Source organism: Trichoplusia ni, chromosome 3 (genome assembly GCF_003590095.1).
Source record: "Trichoplusia ni isolate ovarian cell line Hi5 chromosome 3, tn1, whole genome shotgun sequence".
Lineage (NCBI taxonomy): Eukaryota > Metazoa > Arthropoda > Insecta > Lepidoptera > Noctuidae > Trichoplusia > Trichoplusia ni.
Window position 1 is genome coordinate 12832930 of NC_039480.1, and position 19217 is coordinate 12852146.

General features: G+C 36.6%; 3 protein-coding genes across 3 annotated transcripts in view; 2 read left to right on the forward strand and 1 right to left on the reverse strand.

Annotated features, from left to right (window-relative positions):
* The first annotated feature begins 23 nt into the window (after positions 1 to 23).
* On the forward strand, positions 24 to 1324 carry LOC113491982 (26S proteasome non-ATPase regulatory subunit 10-like). The gene is made up of 4 exons (XM_026869226.1): positions 24 to 250; positions 331 to 576; positions 747 to 916; positions 1088 to 1324. Exons 1-4 carry the CDS (start codon positions 149 to 151, stop codon positions 1236 to 1238), a joined length of 669 nt encoding a protein of 222 aa, XP_026725027.1. The 5' UTR covers positions 24 to 148; the 3' UTR covers positions 1239 to 1324.
* An 83-nt stretch (positions 1325 to 1407) lies between these two features.
* LOC113491976 (diacylglycerol kinase epsilon) lies at positions 1408 to 7298 on the forward strand. Its single transcript, XM_026869217.1, has 12 exons — positions 1408 to 2061; positions 2283 to 2445; positions 2521 to 2636; positions 2815 to 2938; positions 3389 to 3462; positions 4095 to 4229; positions 4402 to 4541; positions 4851 to 5022; positions 5574 to 5748; positions 6583 to 6638; positions 6762 to 6851; positions 6957 to 7298. Exons 1-12 carry the CDS (start codon positions 1855 to 1857, stop codon positions 7092 to 7094), a joined length of 1590 nt encoding a protein of 529 aa, XP_026725018.1. The 5' UTR covers positions 1408 to 1854; the 3' UTR covers positions 7095 to 7298.
* A 4321-nt stretch (positions 7299 to 11619) lies between these two features.
* The window catches only part of LOC113491978 (galactan beta-1,4-galactosyltransferase GALS1-like), a 70529-nt gene continuing 62931 nt past the window's right edge, over positions 11620 to 19217 (reverse strand). The window contains exons 3-8 of the mRNA XM_026869220.1: positions 17551 to 17704; positions 15005 to 15190; positions 14427 to 14650; positions 13843 to 14059; positions 13162 to 13365; positions 11620 to 12736 (exon numbers count right to left, since the gene is read on the reverse strand). Coding sequence (XP_026725021.1) covers positions 12599 to 12736; positions 13162 to 13365; positions 13843 to 14059; positions 14427 to 14650; positions 15005 to 15190; positions 17551 to 17704 — 1123 coding nt within the window. The 3' untranslated portion in view covers positions 11620 to 12598. The remainder of the gene's footprint in view (positions 12737 to 13161; positions 13366 to 13842; positions 14060 to 14426; positions 14651 to 15004; positions 15191 to 17550; positions 17705 to 19217) is intronic.

The following is a 19217-nucleotide window of genomic DNA, read 5'->3' on the forward strand; positions in this document are numbered from 1 at the left end:
TTTGTTTTGTATCTGTTGCAAAAGCTAGAAGACATCTGTCAACCAGCATTCGGCATTTCATTGTTTACATTTTTCTAGCGCCAGATTCGCCTGAAAATCAGTTTTAATAGATTTGTGATTAATTCTAATTCATAAAATCCTTATAAAAATGTCGATAGGCTCTGTGTACGAGACTGCATATAGAGGAGACTTTAATCAAGTTAAAGTAAAAGTTGATCAAGACAGCACTTTAGTAAAAACACCGGACTCTGTAAGTTGTTGTTGATTATTCAGAGATAGTATTTTAATAACGAATATTGTTTTCTTAATAAATATATGCTGTATTTTCAGAACCAACGGCTTCTAATACACTGGGCTGCACTTGGAGGAAATGAAAACTTAGTGGACTTTTTGATTGACTTGGGAAGCCCTGTCGATCCATTAGATGACACTAATTCAACACCTTTAATATTGGCTTCATCAGCGGGAAGAATCGAAGTTGTAAAACTATTACTTGGCAAAGGAGCTGATGTTAATAAGAAAACAACTCGGGGCCAGTCTTCATTACATTATTCATGCTCTAAAGGTCATTTAGAGGTACCTATCTTTTTTGAACTAATAAATTATTCCTAAGTTTCTTGAATCTTCTAAATACTTTTAGAGTGACATCATTGCAAGAGGATAACTCTTCTGAGAGAACATTTGATTAATAATGATAATAGGTATGTTATAAATCAAAATATTTTAAATAAAAACTACTATTTCAGGTGACTAAACTTCTGATAAACTATGATGCAAACATTAATGAGACAGATGTCCTAAATGCAACACCTCTACATCGAGCTGCTGCTCAAGGCAGGAATAATATAGTTGAGCTACTTCTGGCGACACCTAATATTATAGTTGATATTTGTGATTCTACAGGTTCAACACCACTGTATGTACACCTTTTTTTTTCATATCTATTTTCTTGCATAAGTAAATATAATTTACTCCTTGAAAAAAAAAATGTTAGCTTTAGTAGTAGTATAAGACATTAAATATAGTTGCTATTTTATGAAAGGTGTAGAATGTAGTAAACTTATTTTCTATCAACTTATTTTTTCAGACATGTTGCTTGTGAAGAAGATAGAGAAGCTGTTTCCTGCATGTTAGTGAAGGCTGGAGCAAGTTTGGATGTATCCAACAAAGATAAAAAGACACCTCTGGATTTGAGTTCTGTCAAATTAAAGAAAACATTGACTGCCTTATTACAATAAATACATATGTACATATTTTAATCTAAAAGTTCAGTAAACTCTAATTAAAGAATTATTCTTTTAAAACAATAACTGCTTAACTTGTATTACTTGCTTTACAAGGTAATTTAAAAGTTGCCATTCTTATAAGATTTAGATAATTTTAGCCTACACATGCTGCTGCATTGTCCCCAGTTTAGATAGTAATAAAGAAAAGTTGTCTCTGCTGTCCGTCCTTATGTCTGTCCGTTCGTTTGTCGCCATGCTTTATATAATTAACCACTATACCTAGACAACTTAAATTTCAGAGATGATATTTTTCTGATGCCGCTAGAATATATCAAATATTTGACACACAACCAATTTATTTATTTTTAGCTTAATTGTACCGAATTTTACAAGGTCTGGAAGAAATAACGAACAAAGAAATTATATTTTGGGTGTGGCAAGTCTTGAAATTCAGAAGTTGACTTTGACAATGACATTTAGATTAGAAACTTGACAGAATTATTTTGTCAACATAATTTGTACCTAACAATAACAATGGAACTTATCTATCGATTTTTCCTCTATTGATAAATTCAAACTTTTGTTTCATAAATTAGATGTTCTAAATTAAAGTGTCCTTAGTAGGTCAATGTTCGAAATGGAATCCGTTTTGAATTTGAACGATGTTTTTTGCAATCACTATTTTTTAGTTGGTGCTGTGTTTCTGGTTTATTTATTATATCGAATTCTGCATTCTGTTTTTTCTGATAATAATTATATGCGGACAAGGTATAGGACAAGAGGACACACTTGGAGAAGTATTCAGTGCAACAAATCAGTACCGTACAACATTTATGTAAGTTTTTTCTTGTTTTGTGATTTCGTATACTCTGGGGCATTTTGACGCGTAAGTGATTACTTGATGGATGTAAAGCTATACAACCTATAAATAAAAATTCATTTTTTTATTATATTTAGGAAGAAATACATTTAATAAAGTCAAGATAATTAGGCATTTAAAACAATTGTATAATTTAAACAATTCTTTAAATGCATTAACACGATTCAATTTTTCAGTGCACAAATTGTAGTAAACTCATGTTACCCATAGTAGGATTGTTCTGTGAGTGTTGTGCTGTGAGTGCCTGCAAGAGATGCCACAGGGCAATAGACAAAAGAATGAGGTGCAAACCAATCACATGGCCTGGAGACAAACCTTTTTACCATCATTGGGTCCATGGTATGTATACCAAGAAAGCCAACTGCTTAATTATTTATTAGTGCTTATATTTTACAAAATGTATTTTATTACTAGTTGCAACAGTTCCAAGCGAGAATGTGGACCAGAATGATGAAGGTTTCAAGAAATACTTCTGTGCATGGTGTCAGAGAATGAAGCTCTGGACAACATCTGTAACATTAGATGATGAGGTAACTAGCAACACTGACTCATTATTAAATATATCATTGTTTTTTTCATGAACACAAAAAATAATTACATATTTAAAATTCTGAATAATTAACAAAAGAAAAACAATTTAATTAATCATTTTGAATAATTTATTAAACATGCAAACTTATTTATAAAATATTTTTCAACATTTTACAGCAATGTGACTTTCAAAAGTACCGGAACATAATAATACCTCCTGCATGTGTTCAGTTAGAAAAGGGAGTAGTTTCTAACATAAAGCATCCAGGGGACAATGACTGGGAACCATTTATTATTTTGGGTGTGTATTCAAAAGCAAAAAAGGTTGTGGCTTATTTAGAGTATCAGACCTCCTTAACTTCGCCTTTTTAATTTGTGAGTAGTTAGCTTTCTTCAAGACTTTACCCATGGCACTGTCCATTATTGCAGCAAAAAGTAGTATTCTTTTAATATACATAAGATTAAAGAATACTACTTTTACCTTGAGCAAATTTTATTCACATGAAACAAGAAATTTATTAATTGTTTGTCAAGAGATACATATCTGTAATATTATGTTGATATCTGAATGTGTCTGATTTAGTAGGTACATAAGTATAAAGAATGACTCTATTGTTTTCAAAATTCGTGCCAAGAACCTTTTGTGTATTTAATAAACATGTATATTAATGACTGTAGGTTGACGTTAACATCATACAAATTACACTCGTGAATATTTAATTTAAATATTCATGACAATAATTTTTTTCAGCTAACCCCAAGTCTGGAAGTAATAGGAGTGATGAAGTGCTGTCCTTATTTAGAGGCTTACTTAATCCCATTCAAGTAAGTTTAATTTTATAGTTTTGTATTTTCCCGACTTTCTTAGAAGGTGGATAAAATTTTTCGAGTATATACCCGTGCCCAATCGGTCCATCGAGCTGGTGTGAAACTGCGTTTGCCGATTCTTGGTCTCCACTCAAGAACTCGTCTGTTCTAACAGCCGTAGCTCGTTTAGAAGACGTAACTAGTTCTGTCACTTTAGCTTGCTTACTCTACAAGCTACGTCGGCATCGGTCACTTAATATCTCGGGATATTTTCATTTTATCTATAAAAGAAACTGAGCATAACTCGCTCAGCGACTTTTAAGTTTGTAGACTAGCCTCATTGTTAGAGTCTACTTTTCGGCGTCATAGGTCGTGATACTTTCGTTTTTAAACATTATTTATTATATATATACTTATCTTTGAATCAATTTGATTGTCTTGTGAGTTTAATCTGAAGAATTCACATTGGTATTTCCCCGCATTATATATCCCTTAAACCCCGTTCATACAAGTCCGTATCCATATAACCGCAAGGACCATACGACCATACGACTGGTGAAAACATAATAGAACATTCGCACACTCTTTCAATTTAGGAGTTTGTAGTAAGTAATGTAGTTAAATGTAGTAATGCTAAATTGTTTTTGTAGGTAGTGGATATTAGTTCGACATCTCCCGAAAGTGTTGTGCGATGGCTGCCTTCAAGATGTCGGATCCTCGTTGCCGGCGGAGACGGTACCGTGGCCTGGGTTATGAACTCTTTATTTTCATCACCACAAGTCAAGGTACCTATAATAATTAAATCGAAACGAATGATTGCATAAACATTATTTGCATATATTATAATTCATTATTGTTATTAATATGCATGCTTTGTTTAATGATCAAGTCCCGTCCATAAGTTATTTATGTATTTAATCTAACATATGTGACGTGCATATTAAATGTGTAACACAGGCAGCTGTTGCGATTTTGCCCATGGGGACCGGAAATGATCTGTCTCGCGTCCTCGGCTGGGGCGCTGGTGGACACTCAAATTTGGATGCGCACAATATCATAAATGCTGTGAAACAAGCCAATCACCAGCCCCTTGACAGGTATGCATAGCTACATATATATAAAAACAAGAGTTGTTCATGTCCAATTGTAAGTAAAGATAAATTATTACAGACATAAGTTTTTTTTATTCCTTTCGTTAAGATGATTTATGACTAGTTCCGTGATGGTTAATTTAGTATTCCGTTTAACCCAAAACTAGTCCGGTAATCCCTATAGATACGCGTGAGTAAACAGTTCCATCGAATAATAGGTACCTATTTTCTCCAGATTGGTTCACAAGCTCCAGGACTTAGAACCAATGATTTTCAACATGTAACTTAATTACAGCGTTAATTAATTGTTGACAGATGGAAGGTAACAATCAAGCCGAAACGAAGTCGTCTCGGTCGCTTGCGGCAACAGCGCGTGCTGTACGCGTACAACTACGCGAGCATCGGCGTCGACGCACAAGTGGCGCTGGACTTCCATCACGCGAGGGCCCAGTTCCTCTATAGATACGCTAGTCGGACGCTCAACTACGTAAGTTACCCTGTATCAAATCTCAAATGAAAAAAGATGATATAGTATGATTCAATAGTAGGCTGGTGTCAAAAAGTCATGGAAAACGTGCTCCAATATCAGTCTTTCAGAAAGACGCACTGATCCACCTAATAGGATTTAGGGACTTGACCTACATTGGTAATATCATGTCAATCCCATTAAGTACTTACTTAATTTGGAAATGGTTTTAATTTCATTTACACTGTACTATTACCCAATACTTATTGAAAGCAAAGTCAATAAAATTTACTTATAATTAAGTATTCAGACTGCAGGGCGACGTACAGAGGCTTAAGTAAACAAAAATAGTAATTCTTAGCCCTTCTGTAAGATGATTCTACGATGTTACGTACATCACAGCGCAATGTGCCGTATGCAACACTCATAACCCGCTTGGTCTGGTGTTTGTTCGGCAATTTAATGCGTTCTGATTTCATACGACGCGGGGCAAAAAAAGATGTTAGACTACCTACTTAATTAGGAATGCAGATGATGACGTAAGCAAGGTGAGTGTTGTACGTGCGTGTCAGATGGCGTACGCGTTCCTGGGCGTGGGCCGCGCGCTGGACGACGGCGGCTGCGGCGGGCTGGAGCGGCGCCTGTGCGTGTGGCTGGGCGCGGCGCGCGAGCCGCTGCCGCTGCCGCCGCTGCAGGCGCTCGTCGCGCTCAACATCCCCTCCTGGGGCGCCGGCGTCGACCTCTGGAGTAACTACTATTTTTATAACTCACCTCACAGCTTTTTATTTTGGTTTTGCGGGGAATTGACTGGCTTGACTGGTCTGTTGGTCTGGTTGTTAGTGGCCCTGACTGCTATATCGGAGGTCGTGGGTTCGATTCCCACGCAGGACAAATGTTTGTGTGATGAGCACGATCATTTGTCCTGTGTCTGGGTGTAATTTATCTATAATATATTATGTATATATTTAGAAGTATATAAGTACTAGCTTTTCGCCCGCGTCGAGGTCGGTTATATCGCGTTTCCAAGAGAACTCTTCAAAAGTCCGGGATAAAAACTATCCTATGTTCTTTCTCAAGGTCAACTCTGTCTCTATATTAAATTTCATTAAAATCAGTTCAGGGGTTTAGACGTGAAAGCGTCACAGACAGACAGACAAAGAGTTACTTTCATTTATAATATTAGTAGGGATGTTTATCAGTTACCTCACTCATAATATAAGCTGTTGCTAAGTTTGAGACTAGATGGCGTTGTGGGAAAGTTAAAAAAAATCCTCATGGGCACTCCCTCCCTGAGGGGAGGAAAAGGGTAGTGTCAGACTCTCACTGACTAAACCTGAACCGCCGTGCTACGTCATCCGTGTTTTCGTGTCGGTGTATGGCAATGCGTTGCAATCCTTCATACACCGACCGCGGGACTCACCTCACACCTGTGTACAACGCCGATTTGAAGAAAATAGAACTGTATTTTATACCCCTTACGGAGCAGAATATTTGGATACAAAATCTGTTTATTACCTAAATGCATTCGATTTGTATTGTGATATTAGGCGTTAACTTTCAAATAATTTTAAACGATTTCAGGTATGGGGAATGAAGAGGACGTAGCGGAACAGAGTATAAACGATGGGAAACTAGAGGTAATTATAAAAGAAAATTGAAATATAATATAGGGGAGGCCCAGCAGTAGGACAAAGGGGACTGGATAAAAAAATAGAATTTGATATCAGTATTGTTTTCAATATTTAAACGAAAATTTCCAGGTCGTTGGAATATCGTCGTCTTTCCATATTGCAAGATTGCAATGTGGTTTGGCAGAGCCGTACCGATTCGCGCAGGCTTCTAGTCTTAAGGTAATTGGACTTTATTTTTTCAGTATAAGCCTCATTTGAATACCATAAAATGTAGCGCTAACATGTTAGTTTTAATTAAATTAATTTCGCATTGCGTTGTTTTAGATTGAATTGGAGGGGTCATGCGCTATGCAGGTGGATGGTGAGCCTTGGATGCAAGGCCCGGCTACGATATTCATCGAGCCCGCAGGCCAGAGTCTCATGCTTCGAGCAAACTCCAAAATTCGGAGGTTTAATGATTAATATTAAAATTAAGGACACACCCAGTATTTTGAAACTAGAACCTCATTTGGCTAAACGTATTTAAAAGATAACTGTGAAAGTGGTAGTTTAGTACTTATTCGTAATTTAAATTACAACCCACCTCTAATTTTAGTGCCAATTACGATGGATTCGTTATTATGTGTTTGTTAAACAAGATATAAATTAAATTATGACATATTTAAAGCTTGTTTTATTTCTGCGTTGATACCTATGGCTTATCTTGACTCACATAAATATATTGCGGTGTACACCCTCAAATACGCAATAAATTATACAAGTAAAGTAATTTAATTCTGAGGGAAAGCCGTGCGCTTAGGTCATCAAGCAAAACCCACTGAGCGCGTCGTGTCGCGGCTTCAATGCCCTGGTAGGACAAGCATTGTTGTTTTGAGTCTGGGTGTCTTAAATGCAGGGCTGGATTAAGGAGAGGGCCACCGTGGCGAAAGCCCGGCGCTTCCACAAGCAGGGCCTTCCTTTGTTGCCCCGAGGCCTCTGGGCCCCTAAATCCGGCCCTGAGCCCCCGGGACAAGGATAAATTACTTATTGCGAGAGCGGTTTTATGTGAAAAAAAAGTACTTTGATTCTGTAATAGGTTATGTTTTTGATAGGTATATATTTGCAAGGTCGTTTATTTTTGATGACGTAGTTTCACAAAATTTGGAGCGCTTTCCTTTGGGTTAGCTGTAACTGCAGTCTGGATGTTATAATTGTTTCGTATTTAATAATACGTTGGACGTCATTGATGAAAAAAAAACACTTTGGTAGTTGGCCAAATATAGACAATAGTAATACTTGAATGGGTAAGAAAAGGAAGTTGTTGTTGCTGTAACGTACCAAAGCAATAGACTCAGCTCAGCTAGGTAGTAAAACTAGATTCCATAGATTACGTAACAGTTTTCGTAGCAAATATGCTACGCCAATATGCTACGCCTTCATGCTACGATGCTACGCCAGTCCATCAATACATTATAGAATATGGACCTTGTTTAGTGTAGGTGTTTTATTTGCAGTTTATGTTAATTTAAAAACGTTTTTCGAAAGGTATTAAAACACATATTAAAGTCAATATTCTTTTATTTTAATAAAAAAGACCATTTCAACATTCGACTAACAAATCTCTTTCTCCTTTGAACAAATACAACTCCTCACCACTAAAATAGACATCACAGATAAAATATAGACACAAAATATCCTTTTTGCCACTAAAATTGTTACCAGCGCTCACCATGAGCTCTTACAGCAAGGCTTGTAATTGTGGACGCGAGACGCTGCTACGCGAGGTGCTTATGCTTTCTCGCTTCCACAACAGCACGGTCCTGCTTTAACCGCCTATAGTACAAGCACAGTTGTCTATCAAACGCTGTTTAGCTTTTGTTTATGAAGAAAGTAATCATAAAATGAATGGCGCATATGAACTATTACTCTAAAATTATAATTATTATTACCTATCTACGAGCTACGATCGCCGTGTCTAACTACACACAGCCTTCCTTGATTAAGACAATTCTGAGCCTACCTATTTGATATAACCTGATAATTAGGTATGCTCTTTATACCAGCCAGCCCCTTAGCAATATTTCTAAAACCATTCAGTATGCATCAACCTTATGTTTTGAAATGAATTGGACCTGTCATTTCTATACATTTGAGAGATTTTAACGGTATTTATCAATGTTGAAATATCACTTACCTATGCGGGGGGGGGGGGATATAACCACATGTTTTAAAACTGTTAAAGCTGATGTTTGCATTTTGGAAAAAAATGTGATTTGGTTGAAAAATGTATGGTATCTTGAAATACAGAAATCCGAACCCGAGGCAAATATCGGTTCAAGGCGTTTAAGTTATTGTAGGTATTAGAAAGACCTATGTAATACGCTTGACCTGCCTACCACCACGTTTTGAAGGAGTAGGTATCATCGCAACATTCTAAGAGTAATAGCACATTTTACGACGACGCGTTACATCGTCTTTTTTCCACACCATTACAACTTTGAAAGGTATTCGTACGCTATATTCTTAATACCACTTTTGTGAATAGTAGGTACCTAATTATCATGACATTTTTACACAGTACCTAATAAACGAGACTGAAATGAATGCGCTATAATCACAATATTTTTGATAAGTATAGCTTTTATACAAATCTTATCCAAGTATATTTTACGCAAAATACAGGTTTACAAATAAAATCATTTAAAATCAAAGCGCTGTTTTCAGTTCACTTTTGATATGTTTCATATAACGGAAAATATATATGAAACAAAATATATTTCAGCCATAGAATTTTTGGTTTAAAAATGTGTTCATAAAATACATTTTTGACATTTATTTTAGTTAATTGTGTAACATTAGCACATTGAAAATAACGACTATTGCAATAACCATAGACTGTAGTTTAGGTAATTTAACAGTTAAAAATATCTAGTTGTTTGACAACTAGTTGGTTCGCAGCTTGATGATTTAAAAGTAGTTGATTGCTGCAACAAGCTGTAAAATAAACTATTCTTTAGCCATTTGATGAGATAGAGCAGCAGGATACAGCAGCTAAACAACATTTAATAGTACAAAATAATCACCTAACATAGACATTGTGCAGTTAATTGTATGGTTCAGTACAATATTTACAAGACGATTACACATATTATGTACAATTACTTGAGTTATTTACTATTCCTCACAGGGTAACATAATGACAGTTTCAGGGTAATATGGATACACTCCTAATAATACTCGTGTATTTTAAATGCGTCCGTGGAAAAATAAATTATTATTTGTTGAAAGTGATTTGGTAGAGCTATTTACAGATGCGTAGAAAAGTGGGCGTAGGTAAGAAAATAAACAGATTAAGATCGATTGTACACGTGTTATTGTGAGTCTTCGCTACCCGATGGCTTAGATCTCGAAGCGATTACCCCGTATTATAGATTTGAATTTTTTCAAAGGACTTTGCGCTTACCCTGAGCGCAAGTTTCGACTGCCTCACAAATTAGGTATGGTAGACATGAGGCGGGTGTGTAAAATAAGCTTATTTAGTAAACATAAATAAAAAATATCTTAAAAAATCACCATTAGCAAGATGTTGTACTTTCTGTTATCGCAGTATAGACATTTAATTTATCGATACTGACGTCACAATTAGCAGATGATCGGCAGATCGATACATAAATGGCGCGCGATAATTCTTGTAAGGGTCGAAACACATAGAACTTGCGCGGTGAAATGTAAAAAAAAATCGGTTTATGCAAACCTTCTTCCAAACTATCTTCACCAAAGGTTTGGACAGGTCCCGTTATCTGCGTGGATAGTAACCGGTGAGCGAAGGTTACCACACAATGGGTTTCAGCAGATGTACGATGTCCAACCCACTGTCGTGCACTTCATAGCCGAGACGCCAAGCGCATGCATACCGTCCCGACCCTTAGTTAAAATATATAAACTATATTCATCTTTAAGCGTTTATAGAACAATAATAATAATTGTACTTGGTTAATTAAATACGATAGAAAATTAAAGTGGTCCGTTGTACATAATCTTGCATAATTATTATGTTTGTTTTCTATTTCTGGGGCATTACATAATTATATGTAAGGCCGATCTTCCAATAAATTCTCAATGTCGGAATTATTTTACAGAATGAAATATATAACATGGGATTTATACATTATTTAAACTTAATAGAATACAGAGGTTTTTTTTTAATTGTAAACCAGTAGAAACGATACGATGTCTATAAAAAGCATTTTAACCCCTATTCTTGTCAATAAGCAACAATAAACAAGGAAATATTACAGATATCTTGTACTAACGCTGAGCAATAACATCAGATTGTTCAAGTTTATATAAACTATACTAAATAGTACATATTCCGATACATTATTTACAGTTTCAATATCTATCTAAAGTACCCGTCACGAGAAGCTATAAATTATGTAAACAAACATCTTTTACTAAGTAAACATTTTATACTGCGAGATAATAATAAATTGACCATATTCAATCGACATGAAATATAGACGGGTTATATGAAAGTAACAACCTATTTAATTTAGTCGGATCATATTTTAACGACGCAAAGCGCTATCGTTTGTGTTTCTTGGTACCGGAACGCGTCCGTCGCAGGGATTGTGAACTATCGGGACGCCATTTTGAAATAAACGCATCATTCGAGTTTCGAATGCGTACGAGTTTGTTTCATTGCTTTGCATATATCGCGGATCTGGTTGTTATTGTTAATTTTGTTATTGTTTCGTTATCACTTTTTTATTGTTGTTACTTTAATTGTTGCGTTAATTTTATTTGTTATTACGTATAATGGAGCCAGAAATGGAAACATCTGAATCTGACGAATAATTATTCTTAAATAATATTTATGTTAATTAATATTTGTTACTTAATAATTTATTAAATCTTAAACAAATTCATTTTTTTTGTTGGTCCAAATGTTGTGAACTCCTGAACACTTGTTTACAAAATTTATAGCTTCTCATGACGGTTACTTTAATGATAAATGGTAAGGCTAGGCGCATAAGTTCTTATTACAAAATATCGATTAACTACAGGATAGGAATGGAATTTATCCTAACATTGTTAAAAAAAAAAATGTCAGTTGTATGTACGTTTGACAGATGAATATCACCATTCTAAAAGGAATATGGTAACCGTCAGGATGACTGGACCGAGAAATAAAATACCGCATTATTTATTACCAATTTTAAAGAAACAAGAGACATCCAACCCATCAAATGTACGACCTTTCGAGTCTCTGCTCAGCAAAACTTTAAAGTTCTTTGTAGTATACATAATATAACCCGGGCTGGCAGCAAATATTTTTCTACAGCCTCGAGCATTTTATTCGCCTACCTTCTTTGGCCCAGTCATCTTGGCGGTCAGGTATTCTGACTTGTAATACCAGGTCTCATCACATATAGAAAATAATACATCTAATTTACTATGATGAAAAAATAACTTAGTGTATCTTTTGACTCATATTAAGAAAACATCATAGTTCTTTGTTTATATGTTTGCGTTATGTCCGACAAACTTTATCACTGGTGTTAAAACAGTCTGTTCCTCACACTCAATACAGCCCCAGTTAATTATTGAGATTTGGTCGAATTCGATAACAAATACTGTTGGTACAAAGTCGTAGACACTCCTAGCAATGCCTATTCAATGAGCTCCTAAAGAACGCGCAGTACATGCATTGCACTGTCTTGGTTTCACATCGGACACAGTACTGCACATAACATACATTCAGATATAGATTTGAAATGTTATCCTGTAAACTCGGCCACAATATAAATAACAACACAATAACAAACAAGATTAACTTTCCGATCCGTAACAAAATCGTCAAAACAGTCTTTGTTACCTAACGGCACACATCGAGACCAAGCAACTTCCTATAGATACTTCTTTCTTTATACTGGAGAACATTTAGGCAGTCTACATAGATGTATAGATCAGTTCTTCCCGCATGTTTACGAGGGACAGACGTTGGTCAGGCGTTTTCTCTCGGCGTTGACCCTTTGTTGTAGTTCTTCGGCCCACCGATGCGATGTGCGGTCGATCGTCGACGGCACTGTTAGGCAGTTCATGCCGCCGAATTCACACGCGATCTGTAACGTATATTTTGAAACATGTTAATGAAACATAAATTTAAACCACCTAACTGAGAAGGCCAAAATAAGATGGCAGGACAAACACAACGAATTCGAGCGGAACTTACATCTAACAGTCCCAACTGAGGTAACTTATAAATATAAATGTGAAGAGGAATATGAGAGTATTTTACTCTTTTTAGAGATATTATAAAAATCCCTAATAGAAATACCAAATACACATGCATGGCCAACCGCCTAAACCCTTTTATCCAAAATAACGTCTCCTGCCTAATTCCCCTTAACAAAGGAAGGCTTTTCGGCAAGATACGAGTACCATCTATACTACTCTATTATAAAATCTACCGGACCAAGTATACGTTGGTAAACAATCTTGGAAGTTTCAGAGCGTGGGAGATGAACACTAAGACGTAGTAGTGTACCCGGTAGTGATGCAGCAGCGCCCTGTCGGTGGGCACGCCCGCGGAGCTGGCGCCGGGCGCGAGCTCCCACACGAAGTGGTTCCCGAGCTCGACGGCGTCGCGCGGCCGCAGCGCGTACTTGCTGCGGTTCTTCAGCGCGTGCGGCGTCGCCCAGCGCCGCGTCTTGCGCGCCGTCACCAGCGGCGCGGGGGCCTCCGCGTCGTCCTGCCAAACAATCAGGAGTTTTAGTTTTTATCTATCTTTTGAAACATAACTGTTTTAATGAAACGTTGCAGAAACTTCTTGAGAAATGCTGCTGCTCCGGGAGCCTCTCTTCACCTTAGATTCTTACTTGGATTTAATTCTAATTAGGATTTCTAAGTCTCTCATAACTTTGAATTATTACTTAAGTAATTGAATTCTCTAAATTGTGTCAGTACGTACTTTGTACAAGACGAGTATAGCGCTTTTTTTTTCAGGACAGTTCAAAAATCTTCCACGTTTGATAACATATATCAACGGGTTGCTGCGGTTCAAGAGATCAAGTCGAGTAGTGTAAAACCAATTGGTTTGACCATACTTCTGGGTTACACCAGCAGCATAGTCGCAAAAAAGGTACCTACCTCATCTCTTACATTTTTTAGAATTTAAGAATAATTTAAACTTGGTTACATTAACAAATAAATACCATATCATATTTACCTCCCATCTTAAATAAAAGAATGCATTCCTAAAGAGGAAGGCGGACGGCGCTTTAGAAGGCGGGTCGTACGACGCGCGCAACGCCATGAGCAGCGCGGGCAGCGTGCGCTCGCGCCGCGGGAGCACCACCTCGTCCACGTCGATGACCAGCAGCCAGCCCGCGCTCGACATCGACCTGTATAGGCAGTCGTTGAACGCCGCGAACTGGCCTTCTGTCCTGTAATTGTATTTGATCAATTAAATACTGTTCAAATATACAACTTCAGGTTAAAGTCAGATTCAGACTGAGTAATTTTTGGATACCGCATAAGATTTATGTTGAAGATTAACTTTTGTTCATTGAACATTGGATTCAGAATATTTATTGCTTCGAAAAACTTACCCTGTTTAGGGCGATTTTTTATTTTATTAAGTTCTAAAACTGCCTTTTGAATTCCACAAATTTTGCGTAGCGCTTTAGCGTAGGGAATAGAAGGTAGTAGCTAGCTATGTAGCTATCTAATGTAGAAAAATGGTATTGATGTTCGCTCCAAAAATTTCTGTGTAGTGGTGTTTCATACGAAAGTATAATATAAAATATTTACCTGATTTCAACCTTGGACACAATTGGTAATTTCCACTGCAGCAGTGTGACTAAGCCCTGCTTGCGGTAGTCGTCTAGCAGACAAGCGACCGACGGACTCAGCGACTCGTTGTACATGTAGAAGTGACTCGCGCCAAGCTGACGGTTGAGCTCAAACCACTCGACGAGCCACTCGTCACGAGCATACAAATAGTGGAATGGCTTCACGCAAACATGTAGCGTCTCCTGTTCCGAAAAAGTAAAGGTCAAATAATAATGGATTTAAAGAAAGTGAGTGAGAGTTGTAAAAAATTAGAATTGGCCCTTTCAAAATTAGACCAAAGACTTGACGAACTGTAATAAAACAATTGCACAAAATACAATGCAAAATTATTTTATTAATAAGCAAGCTCTTATAGCTTGCTTATTAATAAAATAATTTTGCTCTTTCTTTTTCGAGCTCTTAAAAAATCAGTCCATTGTCAAAACTATCTTGGTTCAATATAAACTGTCTCGACTTTCCATTCAGCGATTATTGCCACTAGTACTTCTGCTTCTGCGTCAAGATATCAGGAAATATTTTTTTCCGCGTATAGTTACCTCAATCCCACTCTTAGGTTCAGTATCCAGGACAGTAAGGAGGTTGGTGGGCGGTCTGCTGGGAGAGGTGCTGGCCACCACGGAGATGGAAGCCCCCACTGTCTCCTGCGGCTTGACGCCCGAGTCGCGCAGCAGGCACAGAACGTATGTCGCGCTGTATTTCAAGTTCCAATTCTCTCGTATTGCCTGGAATTGTGGTTTGAAGAGGATTAAAAATAGGTTGTATGAGAATGTTAGCTTATTTTGTGATTTGGTTATAAAGTCGTTTTGTGGAATGTTATGTGCATTAAATGCAGTGGAAAACCACGAGTTATAATGCTAATTGAAAGACGGCTACATCCAAACAGGTAGGCACCGAAGTGTCTTGTTCGATTTATTTAACCGCTCTATTAATTTCGTTCGTTTGACAAACAGAAATATTATACCAAAATATGTTTGTTTGTTTTCTGTGCTGCACATTCCGTAAGACCAGAGTCATCGATTACTCTATCTCACGATATCAAAAACATTCGAGCAACATAGCCTGACTTCAGAAACAAATTCAAAATTTTACTGCAAATGAAGTCGTAAAATGTTAAAAAGATATCAAATCCCAATATCCGTACAAACGAGATCCAGTAATAAACGGGAACAATGACAAAAACCTTTTTTCAGATGAGCCCGTCAAAATTTTATTTCCTATCAATTTCGTACCAATTGTGCACACGTGTGCTATTCCCGGGAGAAATGGATTCGTGATTTTTACCGACCGATAGTTTAGCCGGATTGGGATTCGTTTCAGGGCATACGGAAGTACGCCTTTGAACATCAAAAAGGTGGGTAACGCGTGACTTGTGAGGGGAAGGGGAAATAAACTGTACGAGTATGTTTCGGGATGTTTGCTTGACAATGTTCCGATATTTGAACATGAATTCTTGGTAAAAAGAAATGCTTGGTTTAAGTATTGTCCTTGGTTAGAATGCATTGTATTGTTTATTCAAACAGCCGCGGGTGAAATGAACAAATCTTATTGTACTTCTAAATTGATACGTGAATAAAACATGAAATATAATGCCAAGTAAAGTATGATAATACGGCTTTGAGAGGCTATCTAGGGTTAAGTACTTCTAAACTTCTACATTGAAAATTAATTTTGTCTGTTTCAAAGAATAAAAGCAAACTTAATGAAAAAAGAAATATAAATTTAGAATTGTGTCAGTCTAAATTGGAATTTATGCCTTCTGGAATCAAAAACCGCTGAAATGTGTCCCTAGCCGATGGAAATGTATAAAGTTAAATAAACTGCGTAATAATGCGTAAAGTGGCATTTAGAACGCAATCTAATTTCCTTTACAAACCTTTTTGCTAATCGACTTTCATTTATCCTTTCCACTTGGGCGAACCACCAAACCATACCTTTTTGAATTCTTGTCACTAAAACCTTTTGAGCCACAAAGATCCGCGCTATTTAGAGCTCACGTACGCAGTACTTGGTATCTTTTTTGGATGTACTTTTGGCTTTTACGTAATGTTCCTTTCAAGGGACATACAATTAGTTAAATCATGTTGTTCTTGTATAAATAATAATTCTTGGTGTCAGTTTTACAAACATTCGTAACCTTTTGTCTGTCAATTTTTTTTTAAAAAGACGACTACCTCACTAAGGAATTTAATCCTTGTGTTGCGGGGGGTTTTACAAACCCCATGTACAATGACACCCAGACTCAGATCAAGCATTTGTGGATCACACAAATACTTGTCCTACGTGGGGATCGAACCCGCGACACGACACGCACAATGGTTTTTGGCGTGGTGACCTCAACCACTCGGCTATCCGTGCAGTCATTTATCAGTCAATTATAAATAAAGATGATTAAGAAACCTGAAATTTTAATTATTACAATCAAAAGACAACATGAATAGAAAAATATCTTAATATCAAATTTTATATTTCAAACACCAAAAACATATCAACGATTTATAAAATAAACAGCGCTCGTAAAAAGCTTATAAACTTGAAACCACAGTTGGAAAACTAATTGGTCCACAGTTTGTTGCTATAAGCTCAGAAGATACAGCTGTCGTCATAAGTGTACTGCGAACTTATCTTTACGACACGTACGCCAACTTACTGTCATAACTTAACACGGAACTTATACTGAAAGCTGTTCAAACATGCCATCACCGCAACCTCTTGAAGGCAGAATTTAAATCTTTTAATAGTTTCTTAAAATAGACATTTCTAAAGTGTATTTTGGTCTTTTGGGTGTTCAAAAAATTGCTGATGAAATGGATGGGCTAAAACTACCGAATTGCAGTACACTGGTTCCAATTACGCCGTCTTAAAGAAAAGCTAAGAAAATACAACTAAAAGGCGGCTGAATCGTTAATTTTTTAATTAAACTACGTTGACTTAACAAAATATTTCCGTGCATTTGAGTAAAAGTGACAGGGAAAATATCACCTGTCTCGTTTCTTTCGAGGAATACTACAGGTTTCGGGGTACAGTCAGACAGAAATATTTCATCCTGTTTTTCTTTTTTATATTTACTAAAAGACCTCATTACCTTGACTCTAGCTTTCAGCGTGAGCGTCCGATTATCCGGCAGCCACATGCGACACATGACGGAGTCAGCGCCGCGGGTCTTCGTCGCTGCGATGATGCGAACTGCCGCCACCGTCCGGCGCTCCACGTAAGCTGAGTACACGTAAAACCTAAACCTGGAATAGAAATGTAAGGTGGTTAATTGGTTAATTGTTAAATGGCGAAAGACAGGAGTGTCTTCAGAGGTAGGTGTCTAGGTGGTAAAATATATCAATGGTATTGACGATCACAAAGGAGCATACAATCAAGAATAAGCATTGTTAATATTAAGATTGATCGGTGGAAATGCCGCCCTCGTATTTTCCCGATATGAACTTTCATAAATTCAAATGAAACTTTGTATTTAGATCAAATAAAACGAATAATTACCGATTAACTAGCTGTCGGGTACTCGGGTGTCGAGTTGCCATTACTTTACATACGAGGAGTTTAAATCCTATTAACACATTTTTAACTCTAAAACAATTGAAAACCTTCAACTACCATCACGTTATTCTTATTCAATGTATATTCCACACGCCTCTGTATAGTTGAAAATCAGTATTCAATGTAAACACAAGCTGCCCCGCATCAGAGTAGTGATAGTCGGTCTAATACATCATGTGAATAAATAAGCACATACATAATGTTCCAAAACAATGCAGCACAATAGTACGCTAAGTCTGCGCCGTCATGTACGCGGGAAGGAATCTCTCTCGTGTAGGGCTGTCCGAAATTATACAAACTTTTTTTTATATTATCTATATTTTTTTAAGTGCAAGGTGGCACGGGTATACGCTTTGATGTCTTGAATACTGCGTTTGCTCAGGAAATTATCAGATTTCTTTAAAAGAACTACCATCTATTGCAATAAAATTGGTTACCTTACAGAATTATTGATAAGTATATGAGACTAATTATTTATCGATTTTATTTAACAACATTTAGTTATGAGGTATTATACCGATACCTAATCAGGAACAATATCCCCAAATACGGATAACTATTAATTTAATACCCATGCCAAGTAAATTGATTTTCTAACAAGAAAATAAACGATACACTTCCTACAACGTGATATATGTAGTCACAAATGAACTTTGTGATTACTAACGTCAAAATAATTAATGGCAAATAAGAAATTCATACACGCGTGTTCAATCTGACAGTCGAAGATGGCCGACCGTCATATATGACTTCGAAGAAAAATGAAATAGAATTTCCGTAATATCTACTTACTACCAATTCTGTTGGTAATGTGTTTAAAGATTTAGCTTTTCTTTGTCTTATTTTTTCTTTTATATCTCTAGCACTATTCGTAGGTACCTGTTAGTTTGTTGCTAACTCCGGTTTCTGAAAAACTTTTTTATGAAAGTATAACCTAATAAAAATAATATGATGAATACTACTGTTATTGGTTAACCTATTGCTGACTCTGATCATATTTAGAGGTCTGTACCTAAGGATCCTTTTACTGAGGCCCTGTTGTCTGTACGTCCACCCATCACCAAGCTGTATTTCATGAACCGTGATAGCTAGACAATTGAAATTGAATTTATTTTTATGGATGTGTTTCTATAGTTGCTATAAAAACAAACAAAGGAAAAACCAAAATTGTGGTAATGTGGTAATGTGGTAATGTGTGGTATA

Excerpts from the sequence above, each read along its gene's own strand:
- LOC113491982 (XM_026869226.1), top strand. The coding sequence starts at position 149 with ATGTCGATAGGCTCTGTGTACGAGACTGCATATAGAGGAGACTTTAAT. Across the intron at positions 577-746 it reads GCTCTAAAGGTCATTTAGAG|GTGACTAAACTTCTGATAAA; the intron begins GTACCTATCTTT and ends CTACTATTTCAG. Across the intron at positions 917-1,087 it reads TCTACAGGTTCAACACCACT|ACATGTTGCTTGTGAAGAAG; the intron begins GTATGTACACCT and ends TTATTTTTTCAG.
- LOC113491976 (XM_026869217.1), top strand. The coding sequence starts at position 1,855 with ATGTTCGAAATGGAATCCGTTTTGAATTTGAACGATGTTTTTTGCAAT. Across the intron at positions 2,446-2,520 it reads TTACCATCATTGGGTCCATG|TTGCAACAGTTCCAAGCGAG; the intron begins GTATGTATACCA and ends TTTTATTACTAG. Across the intron at positions 6,852-6,956 it reads CGCAGGCTTCTAGTCTTAAG|ATTGAATTGGAGGGGTCATG; the intron begins GTAATTGGACTT and ends GCGTTGTTTTAG.